The sequence below is a fragment of the Erpetoichthys calabaricus genome, chromosome 15 (assembly GCF_900747795.2).
Source record: "Erpetoichthys calabaricus chromosome 15, fErpCal1.3, whole genome shotgun sequence".
NCBI classification, from domain to species: Eukaryota; Metazoa; Chordata; class Cladistia; order Polypteriformes; family Polypteridae; genus Erpetoichthys; species Erpetoichthys calabaricus.
Window position 1 is genome coordinate 60,690,121 of NC_041408.2, and position 23,865 is coordinate 60,713,985.

General features: G+C 37.1%; 1 protein-coding gene across 3 annotated transcripts in view; it reads right to left on the reverse strand.

The window, feature by feature from the left end:
* Positions 1-22,864, reverse strand: part of thbs2a (thrombospondin 2a) — a 93,948-nt gene extending 71,084 nt beyond the window's left edge. Inside the window, exons 1-7 of one of the 3 annotated variants that reach the window (XM_028821005.2) lie at positions 22,520-22,864; positions 21,871-21,945; positions 20,805-21,364; positions 19,712-19,796; positions 9,593-9,798; positions 1,642-1,782; positions 1,214-1,307 (exon numbers count right to left, since the gene is read on the reverse strand). In XM_028821005.2, coding sequence (XP_028676838.1) covers positions 1,214-1,307; positions 1,642-1,782; positions 9,593-9,798; positions 19,712-19,796; positions 20,805-21,364; positions 21,871-21,940 — 1,156 coding nt within the window. In that variant the 5' untranslated portion in view covers positions 21,941-21,945; positions 22,520-22,864. Of the gene's footprint in view, positions 1-1,213; positions 1,308-1,641; positions 1,783-9,592; positions 9,802-19,711; positions 19,797-20,804; positions 21,365-21,870; positions 21,946-22,519 lie in introns of all 3 variants that reach the window. The other 2 variants (XM_028821004.2, XM_028821006.2) reach the window with 2 other exon arrangements.
* Positions 22,865-23,865: the final 1,001 nt, after the last annotated feature.

Sequence of the window (23,865 nt, forward strand, 5' to 3'; positions counted from 1 at the left end):
TTTGATTTACAGTATATGGTAAAATAATGATAATACTACCAATAAAATATAACTTGATTAGTCAATGCCATTTTCTGCATCAGAGTAGGAAAAAATATACGCTTGGACCAAGACTTAAAATATTTATACTTGCAGCAAAACATCAATGTCATTTTTAACTTTGGTATTTGCATTTTACATATGCAATACTGAGCATAACATATCCTGTACCATGGAGTGAGCTCTTAACCAAACTTTCTTCATTCATTTGTATTAGAAGCACAATTTGTGCTTATCTGCACATTATTACAGTCAACTATACATACAGAAATGGAAATAACAAGAAAGGAAAAATAAATAAATAAATACTATATGGTGGCACATTGGATCCAGTGTCCTTATTTTGAATCTCTCTGTGGAGTCTGCAGCTTCTCCACATGTCTGTTTGGGTTTTCTCCTAAATCCTGCAAATTAGCTTAAGGTGAAATTCCAAATAAACTCAATGTCAGTAAGGTTCAGGTTTGTGTGAGTGAGCCGTACACAAAACTGGTTGTTCCTGCCTTGCTGGAGTCCCCCATAATGCTAGGTTGGGTTAATGTGGTTTGAGAATTTTATACTTATTTGTTTGTGTTACAAGTAATAATTTATCCTTCAACTATGCAGCTCATTGTATGATGGTCAATAACATCTCATGTAGCCAAGGTATAGAGCAGAAATCTACACTTCTGTGTTATTGATGATGTTAAATCACTAACTCGAGCACAGTTACACTTTGTGTTACTATTGTATCCGTAAATTAAGCAAGTGCTTCTATAATTTGAATTTGGAAACATTTAAAACTAAAAGTTATCATTTTTTGACTAGCATTTTGATACAAACATTTTAATTACTTAATTGCTTAGTAGAACTCAAAGTGTTGTAGAGCAGATAGGAGTGTCTTAGGATCAGTTTGAGTTGTCTTACTGTGCTTATAAAATTAATAAAAAACATTCAAACACTGAAAGGCAATAAATAACAGTCTTGTGCTGTATCAATTATCATGATACTTATGTTTGCTTTTTCTTTTTAACCTAAGAATAAATGGTATTGGCACTGCTAGTTTTTCATCTGTTCCATATTGACTTGGAACGGAGTAATCAGTCAAATGTTCATCTGAAATTGAAATAACAGTTTAAGATACATGAAACATGCAATAAATGAAAACACTTGAATGCAATTAAATTATTCATCTTACGTAAGCAAACTGGGCAACATTCGCCTTCAATAAAGGATGGATTAGCACATGACACAGCTGGGCAAGTGATTTGATGGCAAACGATTTTAGATTCCTATTCAGAAACAACAAAAGAAAATATTAATAATTCAATCAATATAAACAACATTAACATTAACAAAATTAAATAAATATCCATCCCTTCAAAACTTAAACATATGTTTTATATATTTTGAAAATATATTTGTTTGAAATCTCAGTTGAAAGATATACAAGAAAACAAGCAATCTTCTGGTTACTTTAGTCATCATGTTCATTTTTAAATATCAATATTTTACATTAGCCAAACTCTGTATGTCTTACTGTATATAAATCGACAAAAAAAGAAATCCTTTATAAAATTATTTTTATATAAAGAAAAACTGTATAAAAACCACATTCATGTTCACCTTGCAGGTACACTTGGTGCAGCTGTCCACAGTCCATTCTTCATTTCTTTCAAATAGTCGACCGTCTTGCCAGCACATACCTTCATTTGTCCGATTTTCATACAACTTCATCATGTTCTGCAAGAGTATATTTTCTTCTGACTGGAAAACAAATACACAGATACAACTGCATGAAGGTTACCAACTGATCTCAAACAGTGATGGTCAAACTTTACGAGAAAGTTGTGCTTAAATGAATGATGTTTATAGGGACAATTTAACAATTCTCTGTGCCTCTGTTCAAAATATGGACCCTAACTTAGGGCACCAATGTAACAGATTTACATCTGACTATTGGTAAGACTTTGGGAGTATACAGTATCTTAAAATTATATGATTTTAAACACAGAAAAAAAAAGAGTGTGCACTCCAGAAATTGTGTAGTTTCCATTTTCTTTGGGTGCTTCAGGTCCTTCCCACATCACAAAACTATGCACTTTAAGCCAATTGGCATCTGAAAATTGCGCTGGCATCAGTGAATTTTGTAGTAAGACGGAGTGTGGCTTGTAATGAAGTCAAACTGATGATCTCTGGAGGGTAGCCTTTTGTGGATGATGGGCATGGTTACCAGGTCAGGTCAGGTTGGGGAGCATTGTCACACCCACCACATGATCAAACAGCTCGGGATTCTGGTTGGCAACTTCCTAGGCAGACAAGTGGTCCGGTCCCATCCTCCTGAAATGAACATCTATCTGTTGTAGCTAGGTGTTACGTGGGAGTCCCCTTGGTCTGGTTCAGCCGCTTAGGTCCTCAACAATGAGGATCCTGGTTACCCACAACCCTGAATTCGGAAAGGCTATTTCAAAAGTTCGATTGGCAAAATAGATAAATAGACATAAAAATGTAACAGAACTTAATACATGAAGAAACAATTTGTATCCATTCAAAACTGGATTACACAGGTTTAAGAATATTAAGAGAAGTCATCAGTTTTCAGAAAAAATGTTTTCATATAGAAAATGGTACAAAGCTGGTCCTTCAGACAATATTTGTATGGCAGGAACCCACCATGGATGGTACATCAGTGCATACCAATACATACACACTTGGTTTAGCATATCCACTGCACCTGATCTTATGTCTTTGGACTAAATGAAAAAAACAAAACACCCAGAAGAAAACTCAGGCCAGTACCGTCACAAAACAAGACAACCTGAGGTACGGCTCCGCTATAAGCACATGTTCTGCATCCATTAGGTAGCAACATGAACTTGACTTTTGTACAGCTCAGGGTTCAATGGAATATTCTTTCTGTATCATTGTACGAACATTTTTACTGTCCTAGCAACAAACAGTGCAACAGTAAACTTTATACTGTGATTTGTACCGAGCTATTGGTGACCTGTTGTTAGTCTATGTAATCAATATATCCTCTTAGACATTTCTATCATTTAAATGCATATGGTACACTAACAATGATAACAAATGAAAGGACAAATACACATTTTCTTCTTCAGATTTTAAACTTAAGCAAAGATTGTGTGTTGTTGTCCAATTTTAATTCTTTAATACTGGACTTCATGCACACAATTTAAGACCTGGAAATGTTTCAAGATGATTGCTTAACCATTACTGCTTGCAGACCATTTCAATTTCTTTGACAGTGTGAGAGGGCCACATGCGGAGGAAAAAAATGTATCAGATAATAGAGTCAAGATGTCAGTCATAACAGACATTGGCATAAAAACAATAATAAAAAAAATAACAACATTGGTTTAACTTTGTTAACCACCTACGTCCACTGCCTTGTTTTATTGGATCTCTGTAAAACATTAAATGACTATTGGTGCCGAAAATGTCTGACATCTGCACCAGGTAAGTGAGTACAAAACATTCACAAACCATTAATTTAATTTAAACATCTTGTGAGGGGGCTTCAAACAGAGAAAGTTCTGTGGCGATTTCCACTTCTCTTTATGACTGGGGAAGGGGAGTTTGTAGGAGATACTTAGATAAAGTGGATTCACAAAGTATTCAGAGCTATCCAGTTCCAACATGCTTTATTATGTTGTAGATTTAATTTTAAATGGACAAATTTGACATTTATGCCCATCAATCTGCACTTAATAACCCATAATGACAAAGTGAAAGCATGTTTTCAGAAAAGTTTGCAAAAATTTTTAAAAATCAGAAACTGAAATCTCGCATTCATGTAGGTATTCAGGCCTACTGCTGTGGTGCAACAAAGGGTGGTCAGGTGCATCTTCTTTACTTTAACCATTTCTAAAGCTTTGAGTGTCCCCAGGAGCACAGTGGGCTCAATAATTGTGAGATGGAAGAAGTTTTGAACCATCAGGAAGCTTCCTAGAGTTGCCAGGGCTGCCAAACTAAATAACCAGGCAACCTGAACAAGGAAAATGACTAAGAACCAAATGGTCACTCTAACAAATCTTCAGAAGTTCTCTGCTGAGATGGGAGAATCTATCAGATGCATGACCATCTCAGCAGCATTGCATCAATCAAGCATTTATGGTACAGTAGCAGGATGGAAGCCACTTTTGAGTAAAAGGCATATGACAGTATTTAAAGGACTCAGAGTGTGAAGAAAAATATTTCCAGTCTGATGAGACAAAAATTAAACTCTCTGGGCAGAACTCCAAACAAAATGTCTTGAAAAATCAGGCATTGCTTATCTGCCTAATGCTATCCCTATGGTGAAGTATACTGGTGGCAGCATCTTGTGTTTCTTTTCAGCAACAGGAACAGGGAGAATGATGAATGCAGCTACATACTGAGAGGTCCTTGAAGAAAATGTGATCCAGAGAGCACACAACCTCAGACTGGGACAACTCTGGAGCAGCTTCAGGATATGTCTCTGACTGTCCTTGAGTGTCCCAGACTTAAACCCCTCAGAACATCTGTGGAGAGACCTGAAGATGGCAGTTTATGGAGGTTTTCCATCCATTCTAACAGAGCTTGAGAGGATCTTCCAGGAAGAATAGGTTAAACTGCCCAAATCCAGGTGTGCAAGCTTATATAAACTTACCCAAGAAGACTCGAGGCTGTACACAGGCTTCTACAAAGTACTAAATTAAGGGTCTGAATACTTATACAAATGAGAGATTTCAGTATTTAATTTTAAATAAATTTGCAAATCTTTTTGAAAACATTTTCACTTTGTCATTATGAGTTATTGAGTGTGGACTGATGCAGATAAATGACAAATTTATCCATTTACAATTAAATCTACAGCACAATAAAATGTGCAGAAGCTTAAGGGATCTGAATACTTTCTGAATGTACTGTATATTTATAGACATTACAGAAGACCCCAGATTATGCTATAACCAATAAGCCTAAATGAGGATGGATGGATGGATTGTGGTATCAATTAGGGTACTTTTTCTGTACACTTTATATAGAAAGAAAGAGTATAATTAGCAATATTCAGTTTAGAAGACAGTCTAGCATCTGAGCCGTATTTCAAGTCTGTAATAAAGTCTTTACATTCCACATTTCCATTCTTGTATCTCTATCAGGATTTCTCATACTCCCACAGTTACCTGCTCATACAATACGCTGTAATACCATATTCAAATTCTTACAATTATAGCAACAGGAATACACTCAGAGTGACTTGCTGAAGGTCAAAAAGTGAGCCAGCAGTGAGTACTTGACCTTTGTGGTTTGTAGCCAAATTTTATGGCCACTATCTATCAAAAGTAATGAAATGGTTATGGGCTTAATAAGCGAAAACAGCTCAAGATAAGAACCTTACAGGTCTGCTTTCTTTGGGCCAATCTGCTCTTTTCTACTAACATATATCTGTGTGTAAGGTTTTCGTTTCAACTTATTATTAACAGCCTTGGTGAGCATTCTCTGTAAAAGATATAATGGTGGTCCCATATAGCATCTGCTTACATAATAGGTAGCACAACAGTAAAACAAGACGAATGCCAAGGTAACTGAAATCAAATCTAAATGACAAGAAATCCCTGAGCCTGACCAAACCGTGCCATCCATCAATATCTCTGCATTCTGATCCCACAAAGTCAGAATACAAAACAGTTAATTGAAAATAAGCAGGCATTGACAGTGAAGAAGAAGTCAGCATCAACATTTTCAGAACGTGTCACAGAGAGTCATAGGACACACTGACAGGATTCCAGGATTCAGCATTGGAGCAGGACGCACACACACTTGCATGCCAATTTAAGAGTTACTACAACCACTAGCTGCATGTCTTTGGACTGTGGGAGGAAACCAGAGAGCCCAAGTGAACATAAGTGTCATAAACAGTAAGAAAACAGTCAACAATTATGTCACTGTGATTTGTACTTTTAATGACTTTGCAAAAAAACGCTGTATATTCTCTATTGATGCTGTCCTACTGTATTTAAATAGATTTATATTCCAATTATATACAGATATTAAGGTATTTAAGAATTATTAAAATACACGATGGGGCCCATAGTATAGTGTTTAGTACTGCTGCCTCCCACACATTCATTATCCTGGGCTCAAATGCCATTCATAAACATGCATGGGGGATTTCCAATAGTGAGGCCTAAACACATGTACAACGTTGTAGTTTAGGTTGATTGGTAATTCAAAATTAGTCCTACTGTATGTATAAGTGCAACCAGGGTTAATTTCTGCTTTGTACCAGATGCTGCTGAGAGGCTATGGTCACTATAACCCTAAATTTGACTAAGTGTGTTTGAAAATTCTCTTCTGTTATGTTAAAAAGAGTTTAAAGCAACTGTTTGTTTGGCTCAAACAGTGAAAGATGAAGATAAAGTTTGAGATTCTTTATATGATAGGTTTTTAGATCGCATGTTCCAGTTCACAGACAGGGCAATGAGAAACGCATTTTGTCACAAGTAAATTCTTGGTAGGTTTTAGGTACTGGCTGTAAATGGTAGCCCACCAACTGTTTGAATTTTCTAGTAATAGATAAGGCATTTGAATTGTATAGCTACTGTATACCAATTCAACTGATAAGCACAATTTATATCTCTAATTTTCAAATAAAAAATGAGGACTATCTACTGCAAAGGCAAAACCAAGAAAATGCTTCTTTCCTTGATTAAGATTTTCTACCCAGAGCGTATAAACTCTGTGCTACACAGCTTTTGAATATAAAACATATTGCAAATGACAGGTAATGGAAGGATTATATTACATTTTTTCCACCTATTTAAGTATATTTTGTAATAATATTTTGGAATGATATGTTCAATACTTTCTAGAATAGTCAGAAAATTGATTCCGGTTTATTCAAATTTCATTCTTTTTGTTTATGAATATGAAATTAATTCATAGATAATACAGTTCATATTTATTATTCATATATTTCTTAATAAGGTGAATTAAAAAAATCTTATAAATGCTGGAAAAAGAAGCATGAATTAAATGAAAATTGCAGATTATGGAAAGTCTTCATAGGGAATAAGATAATCACTACTATATCACTTTATTTTAAAAAGTTATAACAATAAAGAGTCCAATCGAGTTGTCGATCAACTACAGAAGAAAGGGACGAAGGAGGAGGTGGTGAAGACTGTAGAGGGGTAAATTATCTAATTCTAAAAAAAAAAACAAAAATACAAAGTGTCCTGTTTCCACTTCAATGTACTGTAAATAAATATAAATTATGATGCAATAAAGGCTAATTTTTGTCATGTTAAATATTGTAATTATGAGAGAGGTTGGGGGCATGCGGTGATTACGGTGCATTGCCTCACCCACCACATGACAAACCACCTGGACAGCCATGCAATTGTAATTAAATAGCACATTAATTACTTCAGAACTACAACTATGTTGGTCTTCAGATTTTGTGGGACATTTTCGCTCTGAAGCTCACAGTACAGAAGTGAAAAGATCAAAATCACATCACTTAAACACAGTCGAAGTGAGAAGTATTCTAATGCAGCCCGCACGGCTACAGCTAAGAAGGACAGAGAATTGTGGGAAGTCGAGGTGCAAAGCCCCGCCCATTGACCTGCACTATTTACATGTCGAGGACATGAAAATGAAAATGCAAAGCAGAAATTAAAACTCAGTGAGCAGCAGGTGGCACCAATGCTTATTTACATTTTACTTTTCATGCTTGCAGCTTCATTGCTTTCAGGCTGAAAATGAAATTACAAAAAAGGTGTTATTTCATTTTATTTTAAAATTTTTGCAGCATTCTTGCGTGTAGACTTTGAAAATGAAATTGCAAGAGAGATTGCACTTTCATTTTATAATTTTAATTCTCATTTCCTTATTGCAGAAAATAACTTCCATACAGTCACTAGGAACAGCAAGAATTGATTTATGGCAATATGTTTTACAAGAGAAAGGAGCTCCAGTGAACTAATAGTATTAAGTCATGTTAAAATAATAATAATAAATATCATGTGCAGGCAGGCAGTGTGGTGTAGTGGTTAAGGCTTTGGACTTCAAATCCTGACACTGTGTGACCTTGAACAAGTCCCTTAACTGCTTGTGCTCCAACTGGAAAACCAAAAGAACCAAAATGTATCATAAATGTTGTAAATCGCCTTGAATAAAGGTGTCAGCCACAAATACTGTATACAAGACAGCACTTCTGATACATCAGATTAACCAAGAAAATTCCTCAGGAGAAACCGGGTAATACAACTAGTTGTTTAATTAGATAAAAATACCTACATAAGATAATGGAATGGAAATGATAAAGGATACATGTGAATGGGTTTTTTAATAGTGCATAAAATGAAGCACATGAAGCATTACAAACAGTTGACTCTGGGTGTGTATATCAGGCTTTACACATTGGTTTGACACTAAACGAGTGTTTGAAGTGTTTTTCAAGAGATGATGAAAATCCTGCTCATCGCCACTTCTATTCTTTCGGTTAAAATGCGGCCCACCCCAAAGCCTTCAGCTACAATAAGCACGAGTATTTGCTTTTTAAGGTAATACTACTGCGTGGGTTGGCACCCTGCCTGGGATTGGTTCCTGTCTTGTGCCCTGTGTTGGCTGGGATTGGCTCCAGCAGACCCCCGTGACCCTGTGTTCGGATTCAGCGGGTTGGAAAATGGATGAAAGTAATACTAGGGTGTTGTACAGTGTTAGACATTATGAATACTGTATAGTGAGAAGTTGAGCAAAATGACAACTTTTATTGTCTATCTAAAAAGATTGCAATAAGAAAACATGCTTATTTAGCTGTCATTAATCAAATACCATTTATATGTTTTAAATGTATTCACTTAGGAGATATGGTGGTTCAGGTGTAGTGCTGCCAACTTGCAATAAGGTGAACAGGATTCACGTCCCGGGTCCTCCCTGTGTGGAGTGTGCGTGTTCCCCTCGGGTCTGCATGCGTTTCCTTCCACAGCCCAAAGACATTCAGGTTAGGTGAACTGGTGATCCTAAATTGGCCCCAGTGTGCGTGGTTTTTGTGTGTGTGTGTTTGCCCTGCAAGGATTTGTTCCTGCCTTGTGCCCTCTAGTACCTGGGATAGGCTCCAGCAGACCCCCGTAACCCTGTCCAGGAATCAACACATTTGAAAATGACTGACTGACTGCATTCACTAACAAATGGATTGTACCAAATTGTCTCTAATTTTTCGTAAGTAAAAAAAGTTGTACTAAAGGGAATATTAGTGATGCTATGTCCACCTTAACAAATGCTTCTATTATATGTTATGGGGAAGAAAGCTCTATTTTTGTGTAAAATTGACCCTTTTTCATCTATATTATTGTTTTATATTGGGTAAGGGTTGTAACTTCTATTATTTGCTTTGTAAAGTATCTTGCGATTGGTGCCTGCTATGAAAGGCTTTGTAGGAAATGAAGACTGATTAAACTGATAAAATGGACAAAGTTATTTAAAGACTAAATTGCCATTTAGCATTTTTAATTTCAAGTCTAAACCTTAATGCACGGCTAATCATTTTCTTTGGTTTTAGTTTAACTTACTGTACACTCATACTTACCAATTTCTGCAATCGATCAAACAAACTGCTGACCATGTTCCGCATTCCTGTCAGCTCTTGAAACATGCTGCCAAACTCCTCACAGGAGCGATCACAGAAATTCACGCCCTTCTCAGGCTTGTGCTCAATGACATTAGTGGTTATGGCAGGTCTGACAATCTCCGGTAAGTCAGGGCTGTCAATTACTATGCCTTCTGTTTTCACTTCTGCTGAAAAAATAAAGAAAGTTAGTTTTAGGGTGGGACTTTGCCATGGAGTTGCTTGGCGACACTACAGCTCTGTAACAAATAGTAAAATAAGTTCTCTTCAAAACAGCTTTTGAAAATGAAGACTTACTCATCATAGTTGATTTAAAATTATATCAGCCAAATGAAACAGTATGTCTCCTAAGAGACCAAACAGCGACTTATTAATATAAAACACTGCAAATGCAGTCAGCCAGATGCAATGATTTACAATCAAGTGCTTATCTTTGACAGCCACTGGACTCCCAGTTGTCTCCTTGATAGAGTGACTTCATTTATACAAGTAGTTTGTGTTTTTTCAAAGCTAAAATGTTGCCTATTTAAACTGGCACAGTATTTTAATGTAAAGAAAATGGAAAGATGTCATTTGCGGAAGTCTGTCTAATTGCATACATTTCATTTCTAAGTGGTTAACCATCTGGAGAAAAGCAGGAGGGAATACTGCTCTGGTGGTGTACAAATTGTAAACATTAAATAATAATAATAATAATAATAACAATTAAGAAAGTCAGAAATATGAAGAAATAATTCTTTAAAGGTTTTTTTTTTGCCAAAATAACAGTTGGCTCTATAAGAATGTCTAGACAGACTTTACATTTAATGCATATAGCAGGAATTTTATGATACCATAGTATGATGGAAACAATCTCTTTTTGCTTTCTTTGCAATTATGCCATCCGTTTATTATTCCACTGTTGCTAAACAACAAAGAAACTACAATGCAGCTAATTGCTGGTATAAATTAAAGTAACTGTCGATTACAGTGATATGCTGGTCCCGGAGGGAGCATTTGTCAGCATATTCACCACAGCAAGAACTTCCCCAAATCATGTCCAAAACTTGGATTCCAACCTTATGGCCCTTTTTGGCATGCAACCAGTTAAAATGGCTTAACCCCAAAGGAAACAGCTTAGTGGGCCATACGTTCCCAGACATCTGCAAGATGATCACCTCCTCACTGTTTTAACAACAGTGACCGGCATGTGTTTTTGTAGTCCGAAACCACTGTGAGAAAAACAAGATGGCTGGGGTTATAATTTTCATGAACACATTTGCAGAGGTCTGCAGGAAAAATAGGTCACTGCAGTTTAAATTTACAATTGCAGCTGTGCAACTCGGGCAGCAGGGTAGGGTAGTAGTTGGAGGGCCACAGAAAATTGTCAGTAATATGTAGGGTTTTCATGTTTTATTTCCACAGCCCAAATGGATATAAGTTAGGTTGCTTGACGACTGGGTGTGATGTAGGTCCAGGCCTGGACTGGCACCCACTTCAAGTTTCACTATTGCCTTGCACTAGAGTCTGACAGGATAGGCTCATGTGGTTTCAATAAATGCATGGACGACTGCCATTACACTACTAAAATAAAAAGAATGGATGGTAGCTACTTTATGTACAGTATATTCGGTTAACATTATAATGGAATGATACTGTATCTTATAATTGTGAGCACATATTGTCAGAGGTTTTAACATTCATTTGAAGACTGAGAGGCAGCCATTTCTGAGGGCTACCTAGGTGGGTTTTATACAGGATATCTGAATACTCTAATATTTCTACACAAGACATCTTGTATACTTTAATATTAGTTTGCCTATGTATTGTACATTTTTATAAGTGAAGCAGATGAAACTACATTTAGGAGCAGTATATAAAACAAAATTGGCCACGCTTCTATCATTTTTTATTTTCTTGGGGTTTGAGCAAGAACAATGAGAAGTCAGGCAAAATGACACCTTGCATTGGTTCAATGAACAGGTTACAGTATTCAAGCTTTCGAGGTAGCCTAGGCCCCCTTCTTCAGGCAACTTATAATACAGAAGTTAGAGTTCCCTGTGTTTATATAGACACTCGGACAGAGACAGTGTTGGAAAACCTTTAAGTGGGTCATCTTCAATGTAAAAAAATAAGACTTCTCCAAGCCAAGATTATTTTGGCAGGAGAAGAGAGTCAAGATATAGTCAAGATCTGTCCAACAAAGTCTTTTGAAGTTTCTGATGAGTTTTTCCATACACTTTGGATCTGTAGTCAAGTTGTCTGGGTCAGTCAGAGAGATGTAAACAATCCTCATATCTGGCCATAAAACGCTTGTCTCTATTTTAACCATGTTGTAATGTGTTAAATTCTAGCATCAATTTAACTTCCCATTCCTTTCCCTCTTTGCTGTGTCTTGAAGCTGCCCATAAGCACTGGGACTTTAAAATCCTTCTCACAGTGTCCATTGCTGCTGAAGTGAGCTGCTACAGGAACATCTCTATTGCCAGGCTTAATGTGAAACCTGTGTAAATTCATTCTTTGGCGGAGTGTTTGTCCAGTTTCTACCACACAGAGTGCAGTGTTGGGACATTTCATACACATGATTAGTTAGACCACATTAGATGATCTGCAGGAAAATGATCCCTGCATACAATGCTCTTGTCGGCAGTGTGGTAGGACTACATGATTTGTAATATAAATGCGAGCACACATTTTACATTATTTTCTGTAGGCAGGGAGAAGTACCATTATCTGTTGGCTCACTCAGGGAGCTTCGGACAAGTAGTTGCTGTAGGTTTGGTGGTTGTCTGTATGCCAAGAGTGGAGGTTCTGGAAATACATCTCTCAACGTGTCATCATTATTTAGTATTGGCTAATGTTCTTTTATAATTTATAGAAGTGCTTCAAGAAGTGGGTTGTAGGTGACAACAAGGGGGATGTGGTTCTTGTTGTCTTTGTTTTTATATTCCAGAATGTTGGCATTGTGTTTGGCAGTACCTCCTTTGATTTGCATGTCTGTTGTTTTGGAAGTTTCTTTGTCTAATAAAATCTGGTCTAAGCTCCTTTATTTGTTTATCCCAGTCTCTCGAATCTGAGCAAATATGATTGTAACATATTGCTTGGGTAAAAATGATGGAAACTATCACTTCTCAGGTATGTCCTTCTGTCTGTTGGCTTGTGAAAAACAGAGGTCACAAGGGTGTTATCTTTCAGGTGAACAAACTAAACCTGAATGTAGCACCAGTCTAATGTACAGCACGCTCTTCACTTTGGGACTATTAGGGCCCAGCAATTAACCTAACAGTCATGTGTTCAGAATGTGGATGGAAATGGGAGTGTCGACCACACACAGAATATCTGCAAATGACACATTGATATAGATGGGCAGAGGCATTTTGCCGAGCTCTCCAGCCTTTTTTTTTGGCCTTGCATCTGATTCCATGACAAATCAAGCGGTTTGTACTTCCTTAGCAAATGTGGTACTGCCAGAATGACAGCTGCCAAGAAACATGTTGTATCATCACACAGGATTAAAAAAGAAAGGCATTCAAGCAGATGTAATGAAACAGTTTTTGTATTTTTTATAGTTTAGTTTAATAGTTTTTGTATAAACACATCGTCAGACAACTACAGAGGGATCACACTCCTCAGCCTCCCTGGAAAAGTCTATTCGGGGGTCCTGGAGAGGAGGGTCTGTCGGATAGTCGAGCCTCGGATTCAGGAGGAACAGTGTGGTTTTCGTCCTGGCCGCGGAACAGTGGACCAGCTCTACACCCTTAGCAGGGTCCTGAAGGGTGCATGGGAGTTTGCCCAACCAGTCTACATGTGTTTTGTGGAGTTGGAAAAGGCATTCGACCGTGTCCCTCGGGGAATCCTCTGGGGGGTACTCTGAGAGTATGGGGTACCGGACCCCCTGATAAGGGCTGTTTGGTCCCTGTACGATCGGTGCCAGAGCTTGGTCTGCATTGCCAGCAGTAAGTCGAACCCGTTTCCAGTGAGAGTTGGACTCCGCCAGGGCTGCCCTTTGTCACCGATTCTGTTCATAATTTTTATGGACAGAATTTCTAGGCGCAGCCAGGGCGTTGAGGGGGTCCGGTTTGGTGGGCTCAGGATTGAGTCACTGCTTTTTGCAGATGATGTTGTCCTGTTTGCTTCATCAGGCAGTGATCTTCAGCTCTCTCTGGATTGGTTCGCAGCCGAGTGTGAAGCGGCTGGGATGGGAATCAGCACCTCCAAATCCGAGACCATGGTCCTCAGCCGGAAAAGGGTGCAGTGCCCTCTCAGGGTTGGTAGCGAGATCCTGCCCCAAGTGGAGGAGTTCAAGTATCCCGGGGTCTTGTTCACGAGTGAGGGAAGAATGGAGCGCGAGATCGACAGGCGGATCGGTGCGGCATCCGCAGTAATGCGGGCTCTGCATCGGTCTGTCGTGGTGAAAAAGGAGCTGAGCTGCAAGGCAAAGCTCTCAATTTACCAGTCGATCTATGTTTCTATCCTCACCTATGGTCATGAGCTATGGGTAGTGACAGAAAGAACAAGATCGCGAATACAAGCGGCTGAAATGAGTTTCCTCCGCAGGGTGTCTGGGCTTTCCCTTAAAGATAGGGTGAGAAGCTCAGTCATCCGGGAGGGGCTCAGAGTAGAGCCGCTGCTCGTCCGCATCGAGAGGAGTCAGAGGAGGTGGCTTGGGCATCTGATCAGGATGCCTCCTGGACACCTCCCTGGTGAGGTGTTCCGGGCACGACTAACCGGGAGGAGGCCCCGGGGAAGACCCAGGACACGCTGGAGGGACTATGTCTCTCGGCTGGCCTGGAAACGCCTTGGGATTCTCCCGGAAGAGCTAGAAGAAGTGGCCGGGGAGAGGGAAGTCTGGGCATCTCTGCTCAAGCTGCTGCCCCCGCGACCCGACCTCGGATAAGCGGAAGAGGATGGATGGATGGATGCACTTTGTCAGACATTTTTTAAGTATTTACATATTCATATAAAAACATGTTTAATATTTTAATTACAATATAGAATAGATGGTTCATATTTCACCAAAGGAAAGTGTGTCATTTACTTATTGTTTACTAAATAAAAATAAGTCTCTTGGCACAGATACACACACACCTTCATCCATTTTCCAATCTACTTAATTGAATTCAGGACCATGGAGGGTTGCAGCCAATTCCAACACCACTGTATTCAAGGAAAAGAACCAACACTAGACTAAGCACCATCACATCACAGAACATACACACTCACAATTTTCTGCATTCAGTACATTTGTTTCCATCTTGCTGGAAGGACTGCCATTTTCAACATCAAGGCTATAAATAAAACCCTCATCAGCAATTCTGTCTAAAGGATAATGTGAATGTGATTATCGTTTATTCCAGATGTACTTTTGCTCACCTTGCTTTGTGTTTATTAAAGCCACCTTGTCTCTTTTTCCTTCTACTCTAGTTTCAGTGTTCTACTGGTGCTAGATGAACTTTCTCTAACAAACTTAGAACTAATTATATTATTTTAAGTACTCACCACAAATATATCAGAGCTTCTACATGACATAATGCAACCTAAAATACCCAAACCTACTTAATCCAATCCAGGGTTGGGAAGCGCCTTTGGCAGCACCATGTCACTTTGAATTGGTGTATGAGTCTAGGGTCAAATGTAAACGTGTAGAGCACTTCATGCACCAGTCTACTAGGGGATCGAGGAACAGAAGGTACCATATACGAGGCTGTGGTTGGGCTATTTTTACTGATGCAATTCTGTCTTTTAAATGCAATTTATAAATACCTTTTAAGTTAGTGCTCATGCGATCATGCTATTCACACATTTCACAATTTGTAATGCATTATTTCTAAAACCCTAATAGTTTCTTTAATAAGTAAAATAACAAAAATAAAAATCATTGGCCGGCTTTTAACAGTGACTCTTGCCCAAATTATCTTTTCCCTAAATTGTTAATGCCCAGATGTAAAACAGCTTAGGAGCAGAGATTTTTTTAAGAAAACCTTTGATCTGGTTTATTAATTTTTTTTACATAACTGTTTATTTAGAGACTTTGCATGCTTCAGGACCTTTTTATTTACAAATTGTCAAATGTGGTTTTTCAGCTCAGTGGTAAATGCTAAGAGTCAAATTTCATTCATTTGAATTAGAGTCTTGAAAAGTTCTTTCATGGTGACAGATCTGCTCAGGATTACACACACAAGTGAACTGCTAATTATGTCTTTCATCTACAACAATAAAGGCTGGCTTACCGTCATTCAGCAGAGCAGGAAACCACTAATATCTTGGTTAGAAGAGTTACGATTTTGAGAAGGAACAGTATGATTACACAGTGCTGCCTAAAATTTGACATGTACAGCTGTGGATAATGGGCAGTTATCAGTTCAGTGCTTACTTTTTTCCTGAATTGTGTTTCTCTATTTGTATGTAGATGTAAGAAACAATCCTATTAGTATACAGCGCTACTTAAAAGTATGAACTTTTCATTTTCATGTCTTACAAAGTAAATGTAAAAATATTTCAAATGATTTCCATTATTCAATTAAGATAACTCAAGTAATAGACACTCATCCACAGTATAGTTTTTATTTAACAGACAGTTAATAAACCCTGTGAACCTTTGAATTCAGTAATTGTTGGCACAGCCACTAGTAACTTTGACAGCAACCAAATCTCCCTCTCACATACGCCTTTAGGAATTTTGGCTGTTTCTTCTGTACTATTGTCAGTTGCTCTAAATTTGTTAGCTGTTTTGCACATTCTACCCACAGGTCTGCCATGGCATCACTTTTTGAGTAAGATCTGATCTTTGGTAGGTTTACTGGAATGTTTTGAGTGATTGAAATCCTGAACCATTTTTAACTCATCTTTGACTCATTGTTAATATTTTGGCATGATTCGCAATTCACTGGTTAGGAAAAAATGACAATCCCACTACCGTGATTGAAACAGGGGCAAAAGTATTTTTGGTGATAGAGTGAGCAGTGTTACATTTCCACCAGAAAAAGTGTTTTTGTTGTGGTTAAAAATACAGTATCAGGCTTAGACAAAATTTGGTAACACTTTAGATACTGCAAAAATACATCTATAATGAATATACTGTTATGAAACAAGACCGTAACAAAATGTGTTTGTTTTTGGTCTTAATAACATTTATAATGCATTAGTAAAGTAGTGATTCATCTCAGTGCAATGTGGATTATTAAGAGCCTTTGGTACACTGGTAAAATTTCTTATACTGAAGTATGCAATATCATGAGAAACTCTCACTTAAGTCACCTTTGACCATTCCAGATTTAGTAGGCCACATTGCAGAGATGAATAACCACTTTGATGATTTGTCCGATTTATTGAGACCAAACAATGACTTTATTAGGTCTTGTGACATAACATTGTTTGAGTCATACATGGATTATTGCAATACCTAAAGTATAACCCAAAATTCTTCTAAAACACAGAGTCGTGCATTAGGTCTTAATATAAATAAGAGCAGCATTTTTTCTCAAAAATGAACCAACTTGTAAGAGATGCTTCCAAGACCCTGCTACCTTGGAGTACATATTTTGCGGAAAATCTTACCAAGATAAAAATTCCACGTATTGAACCAATTGCTTTAGCATTATAATAACCCATAATTCTTTTCTCAGTTGTATTTGAGCCACTGCCTCATGGGACATTAACGCCTAAAGAACTCAGTATTATGATAAATTAGTGTATACAATGCTAGCATATCATCTTGCTCAATTGGCAGCATGCTAACCCACCTACTATAACAGAAAGCAAACTGAATTCATACTTTACATTTGAAAAAACTAAATTCACATTACAAGGAATAGCTCTAATTTTACAGAACATTTGAAGTTTTTCAGTATTGAATGTTATACTCAACTGAACACGCTGAATTGTTGCTATTTTAGAATGATTACGTCTGATTCACTTCTTTCAGTTTTTCTCCCTCTTGGTGGAAACAGAAACAGGTATATGACTATGAATGGTAGATTTAAAAGGTAATATTGTTTGCCTTACTGTCAGGTAATATGGATTGTGAAAGGAAACCATTAAGTCCGAAAAAAAAAAAAAAAAAAAAAAATCTGGAAGTCATTCACAGTACAGCCCCGGGCTCTTTAAGCCAACCAATATGAGTTTTCTTGTTCTATGGGAAGATATTGAAGCATGCCTACTTGCAGGTACAGTCACAATGGTTGTAAATATTCTTCATTTGTACAAAAAAAATGTAAGAGTGCAGACTAATTAATTTTTAGCATATTTTGCTATTCATTTAAAATCTTCTGCACACAGTGATGCACTTTTATATTATTTTTGATGCTGTCTGAGGTCTCTGTAGATTGTGGCCTAGTATGCTACATTAACATATATAGATAAGTAGTAATGTTCTGACAGCTTTTCCACTATCTCCAATAGTGCATCAGGATATACTGGAAAAACTCATCAGCTAAGTTCTCTTACCAGTTAGGATAAAGTGTACTGTCTTAATTTAAAACTTTTAACACATTCAACTTACTATACACTACTTACAATTTAAATTGTAGTAAACTAGTATTGATTACTGACTTCAGTAAATCTAGTGTTGAATATATAGACTACTTAAATGAGTCATGAAATAGATTAAAACAAATTCTTATTTAATGATACAATAAAAATTACATTTATACTTAACTAACATTTCATTTTGTGGATTAATTTTTAACAAACAATTACCCATTTGCGACTATTAACAAGCAATGGGCTGTTATTATATAAGATTGTCTTGAAAATATATATTACATTTGGTCATATTTCACACCAAATATTGGAGAAGAAAAATATATAAATTTTCACTTGTTGCAGCTGTACAGGGAAATATCGTGTACAGTGACAAAATACTTGTAGTATGAGTTTCTGGGTAGTTCATGTATATAGAATTTTTGGGTACCTGGAAACAGCTTACAAATTAAAACCATTAATAAATAATTTAATATGTTATTAACAGCAAGCTTTCTACTTTGCAAAATATTTAACTATATTTATTACTGAATTTTGATAGGACTTACATTATTCTACATTAAGGCTATTATTCACATATAAATTCAATCTGTACTGGCTACTTCTGGTACAGAGAAAACACTTCATTATGCTTCACTAGTTTGCTCCTACTCCACTTTTAATGAGTATCATTCCCACTCATTATTAAAGATTTCCTAATCCATTATTTGTTCCTCCAATACTAAACTTTTTCAATAAATATACAACCTTGTGGATTTTTGCTGTTTCTCCAGTTTCTAAATCTGAGTGGTTACATTTAAGTTCACTTCAAAGAATTCTGAAATTTGTGGACTAACAAACATTATGTCAGCTGAGTTAACAGTTAAAATGGATGTCAGAATACTAGATACATTTCCTAATGTGAATCATCATTCTTCTATTCTAGGCAGCAGCAAGAAGAATGCCAAACAGGCTGACCAAAATGATTTCATACACTCCCATTACTCTCTCATTACTCCACTTGCATATGAGTCACACAGATCATTAAATGAATGTATTTAGGCATAACTTTTTTTTCATATAAAATCCTGAGGGAGTTTAGTACTTCTGGCTGATTTGTTACAGCCACTGCTAGGAGAGCTGATAATAATTAATTGTGCTTTCAATGAAGACATCTGATTGTAGGAGAAATATTACAGAGAATTAAATTGTGACTTTCTCAATCATATTATGGCTGTGAGACTGACGGGTACAGTTTTTATTACATTAGTATTCGTTTTTAATGTTGATGTTGTTTAACTAATCTTAGTTGCACATTTCTGAATAAAACCACATATATTTACAATATTAAATGACAAATGTAACGAATGTTAGTACTATAAATGCTTTCCTGCTTCACCTCGATTGGACATACAGTAGCACACAGTGCCTTCATGTAACTTCATATCTAGCATTGCCCTGGTGTTACATATCAGCTTCAAGTTATGCCATTTTTTTTCACAATGCAAACAAGATATAAACTACAAGTTATTTATGTCAGATGCAGTGTGTATTTTGCCTTTTGGTTTAAACTTACATTGTTTTCTTTATCTTTAGAGGAAATGATGTGGTTACACTTCTGAAAGAGGCATTAGCACTTACCAGGTGCATTTACATCACAGCCTTTGTTGCGAAGAATGTCATCTATTGTGGTGTCAAAAATAAAGCGCACATTCTGCAGTAAACCCTAGAGGAGATATTAAGACATAAGTTAATAGCTCACAAAAAGTGTAAAACTGCCATACTATGATACAATAAACCTTTAGAATTACAAAGTACAAATATGTTTTAGTGATGCACTTCTGGCTAGAGGTTTTTATGTTGCAGTAAATGAATAAACATTTAGCATTGCTGTGTTATGATATTTGTAGTTCAGATGTTAACTCTTTAACATGCAGCTTCATAGGAGAGTTTAATTTTAAGAAACTGGACATTTGGTCCGATTGTTAGTCTTTGATATCAGTCATTTTCTCTTTACCATTATGGCATGATAATAAAGGATGGTAGTACTGCATTCTGCATAACAGAGAAATATAACCATTAAAACAAAACATTAATCTTATCAAAGAATCCACTGCCTTGGAATTTCACATAAACATGCAGAAAAATGTATTTGGCTTCAAATTAGTAAGGCATATAATTAATCCATGCTTTTTCGGTTTGAGGTTTGAAGGGAGCCGAAGCTAATCCGTGCACCATGAATCACAAGGTAGTAGCCAACCCCAGATAGGACGGCAGTCTATCACAGTGCATAATTTTACAAATTAACACACCGCAAGCATCGGGTCAACTCCAAATCACCTGGTATGTGTATATGTTGGACGTGGGAGAAAAATGGAATACCGGGAAAAGGCCAGTGTGAACACAAGGGCAACAACGTGCAAAGCTAGGATCTGATCTCATGTCCCCAGAGTTAGTAGCACTAACTACTGCGCCACTGAGCAGCACAGGGAAAGTAAAGCAATTTTAGAAGAATACCTTCTCATTGACAAGGTTTTAGAAAATGTATTAAGGTACCTAACAGAATACACTGTCTTAGTAAAGTGGGTGTAGTTCATTTATAAAAAGGTTCTTTTTACTGTTTATCTTCTTCAGTTTCTCCCTTATAACAAATACAGGTATATGCTAAAGAACTTGCAAAACACTACGGTATACAAAATCAACTAATGCTGTTCAACTAATTCTTTTACCTTACCCTAAAGTGATCTTCCCGATATGCTCCTTTAGCGACGTACATTCGGCTGCCAATGCCTGACTTTAGATGCTCATAAAAGGGCTCATCCAATATGATGCTGTCAATAAGGCTGCAGCCAACATAGAAATTGGCGTTCTCTCCTTGCACCTGAATCGTTATGTTCTTCCAGTGGGAGTCAGAAAGGTCCACATATTCAAAGGATATCACATTTTGAGAGCCTTCCACCCAATATACCAAGTCCAAGGTGTTTGCCCTGCCATTAGACACTATCTCAAACTGCCGCTGATTAGGGTCTGGGCCCTCCAGGAATATAAGAGTGCCTCGAGAGCCCTTGTCCTGCCGCAAAGTGGCCGTAAGGACAAAGCCCTCATTGTTCTGGATCAGCTTGAGAATCTGATTGAGAGTCTTCTGCTCTACTGGAGGTATGTGGTCAAATCGAATGAAGCGATAGGCAGGAGAAAGAAGGTCTGGACCCCGGAAAAGTTTGGCTCCCAGTGTCTTGCGATTGATATTACTGATTTCAAACAGGTCAAATTCAAATTCTTCTTCTAAGTCACCATCTACAAGAGGAGAACGCTGATCAGTTCAAATAATATTTTACTGCCTTATTATAGCAAGAAATGGTAAAGTAACAAACTGAACCTGATACTCTTCATCCATCCATCTATTTGTCCCCTCACTACTTAATCCAATTCAATGTTAGAAATAAGAGGAAAAGTAAATCATTTGAAAGAATGCAAATATTTACTTTTAAAATGATATCTGATGATATACGGAATACATTACTTCATTTTTATTTCTGAAGCAGGACACAGTTTTCCAGGAGCATGGCTATGTATTTAAAGGAACATCCTACTCTGCAAGCAAAACATTTCTGTGAGAGTCGCTCAGATGTAACGGCTCAAATTCTTTTCCAACAACTTTTCTGGCAATCTACATTCAACCATCAAGAATACAACTATTCAATAGTGGGCTTATCTAAAACAATTAAAAAGATGTCCTTCATTAAACCCCACTCATCTTCTTAATCATACACTGTGCAGTATTCATGGAAGAATTGTATTACCTTGTGCTTGTACAAAACCACAAAAACATATGTGAATTAACAGCAATAGCAGTCTACTCCAGCGAACCATCACTCCTTAAACAAAAAACAAACAAAAAAAAAAACACTTGATTCAACTAAATAATGCACATGTTTAAAAACAGATATGTAGAGGTTTTTAACTGAAGTAATAATAATAATAATTCATTACATTTATATAGCGAAGTTAAAAAAAGTCTTTATTATTGAGTTAATACTACCTTATAAAATAACAAATGTTATTAAAACTATTATATTTTGAAAAGAATAAATATTACAAACAAATGTCTCTGTATATGGAGCAATAGCATCATTACATATCTGCTCACCCAGTGTCATTGTTAATTATCAGTTCATCTACACATATATTGTGGTTAATTAAAGCAAAATAATTACAATCATTTAATTGTATCATACATTCATATATGGCACACAGCCCTAATCATCCAAGCTAAATGGCATTTTTCATAATAAATAGCATTTTTATAGTATATAAAATAGTATATACTTATAGATTGTGCCATTTTACTAAAGATTGCTTATAAATGTCAAGCAACATCTGTTAATAGAATACTACCAGCATCAGTACATAACAATAATAAACGAATTAATTACAATTTAAACACCTTACCTGCTAAAAGTGTAATATGTCAGAAACCCTCAAGTACTATTCAGTATTCCAAACACAAAATATAAAGAAGAAGAATCTCGGGAAGCAGTACAAATCCCTTAAGATAAAAAACGAGCAGTCTTTAGATCCACTTGATCCAGGTACGATACAACTTTTTTGCTGCAAGTGGGCGAAGAGATGCCTGCTCTCACTTTTATACGACCTTCCCGAATGCTGTCAATCAATTTAAATCGAAAATGTCTGGATGCATTCCTCCAGCGGAATTACATAATTCCCCTCTGATCAAGAAATTTCCTTTCATATACCTGCAGGCATTCCCAAATCCAGCCCATTTCCCTTCCAGGCCGGTCCCATTTAGAATAAATAAATAAAAAAATAAAATAAGGCTGTCCCGAACTTATTCTTTAGGAGGAGTTAGAGAAAGTGAGGAATGGGTGGGTGAAGGGGGGAGGAGAGCGCACTCATTCTGTCTGCCCGCGCGCTCTCTTCTGTGTGTGTGATTGTGTGTGTCAGTGAAGGGGGGGGCTGAGGGGGCGATCTCGGGACTGCAATACATAAAGCAGGACTCAAAATACTCTCAGGCTTCTCTTTAGTATAATCTGTTATACTTTCTCTTGTAATGATGATCAAAATAAACGGCGAACTAAATAACATTCAGATCTCTGATGGAACTGAATGCCTGCCGATTCTAAAAAAATAAGAGTTCAAATTACAGCTCTATTTAATTTAGTAAGTGCAACTCAATGTAAAAACAATATGATCAACGACACCTTCAAGTGTGGGTCCAAGCGTACACGCACTTGACTGTTTTCATCATGTTTTTGGTGTAACTAGTCTCAATGCAGGCGTTAAATCACCGTAATAACGGTCCATTGCCATTTCAAACGGCACCTTTTTCTTTTCAATGCTCGAAGCACATAAAACTCTGACGTGGACTTCAGACTTTTTGGATATGACGCTTCCTCGCTGGCACTTTGTCCTAGTGAATCTGGAAAGAATTAGCCGCTGGAGCGCGCCGGGAGCCTCGCAGCCTGCCTGCCTCCCTGGCTGCTGTCGGGACGCGTCGCTCTACGCATTCCTCATACAAAGCTGCCGCCGCACATTCCAGGGGATTGTGAAGATCGACACGGACACCTTTAGCTAGGATGAGCACAGCGAGACGACCCACAAAGATTACGCCAAAAGAAAAACACAAAGGGGAGTGAAGGGATGCAGCGGGGCTTGGTTGAATTAATTAAACGGCAGAACACGCTTTTTGCTTTTCTAAAGAGTTTTTATAATAATTCTTGAAATTGTATACAACGGTTTTTACACGTATAGTTTTAGTATCTGGATTATGGTAATGC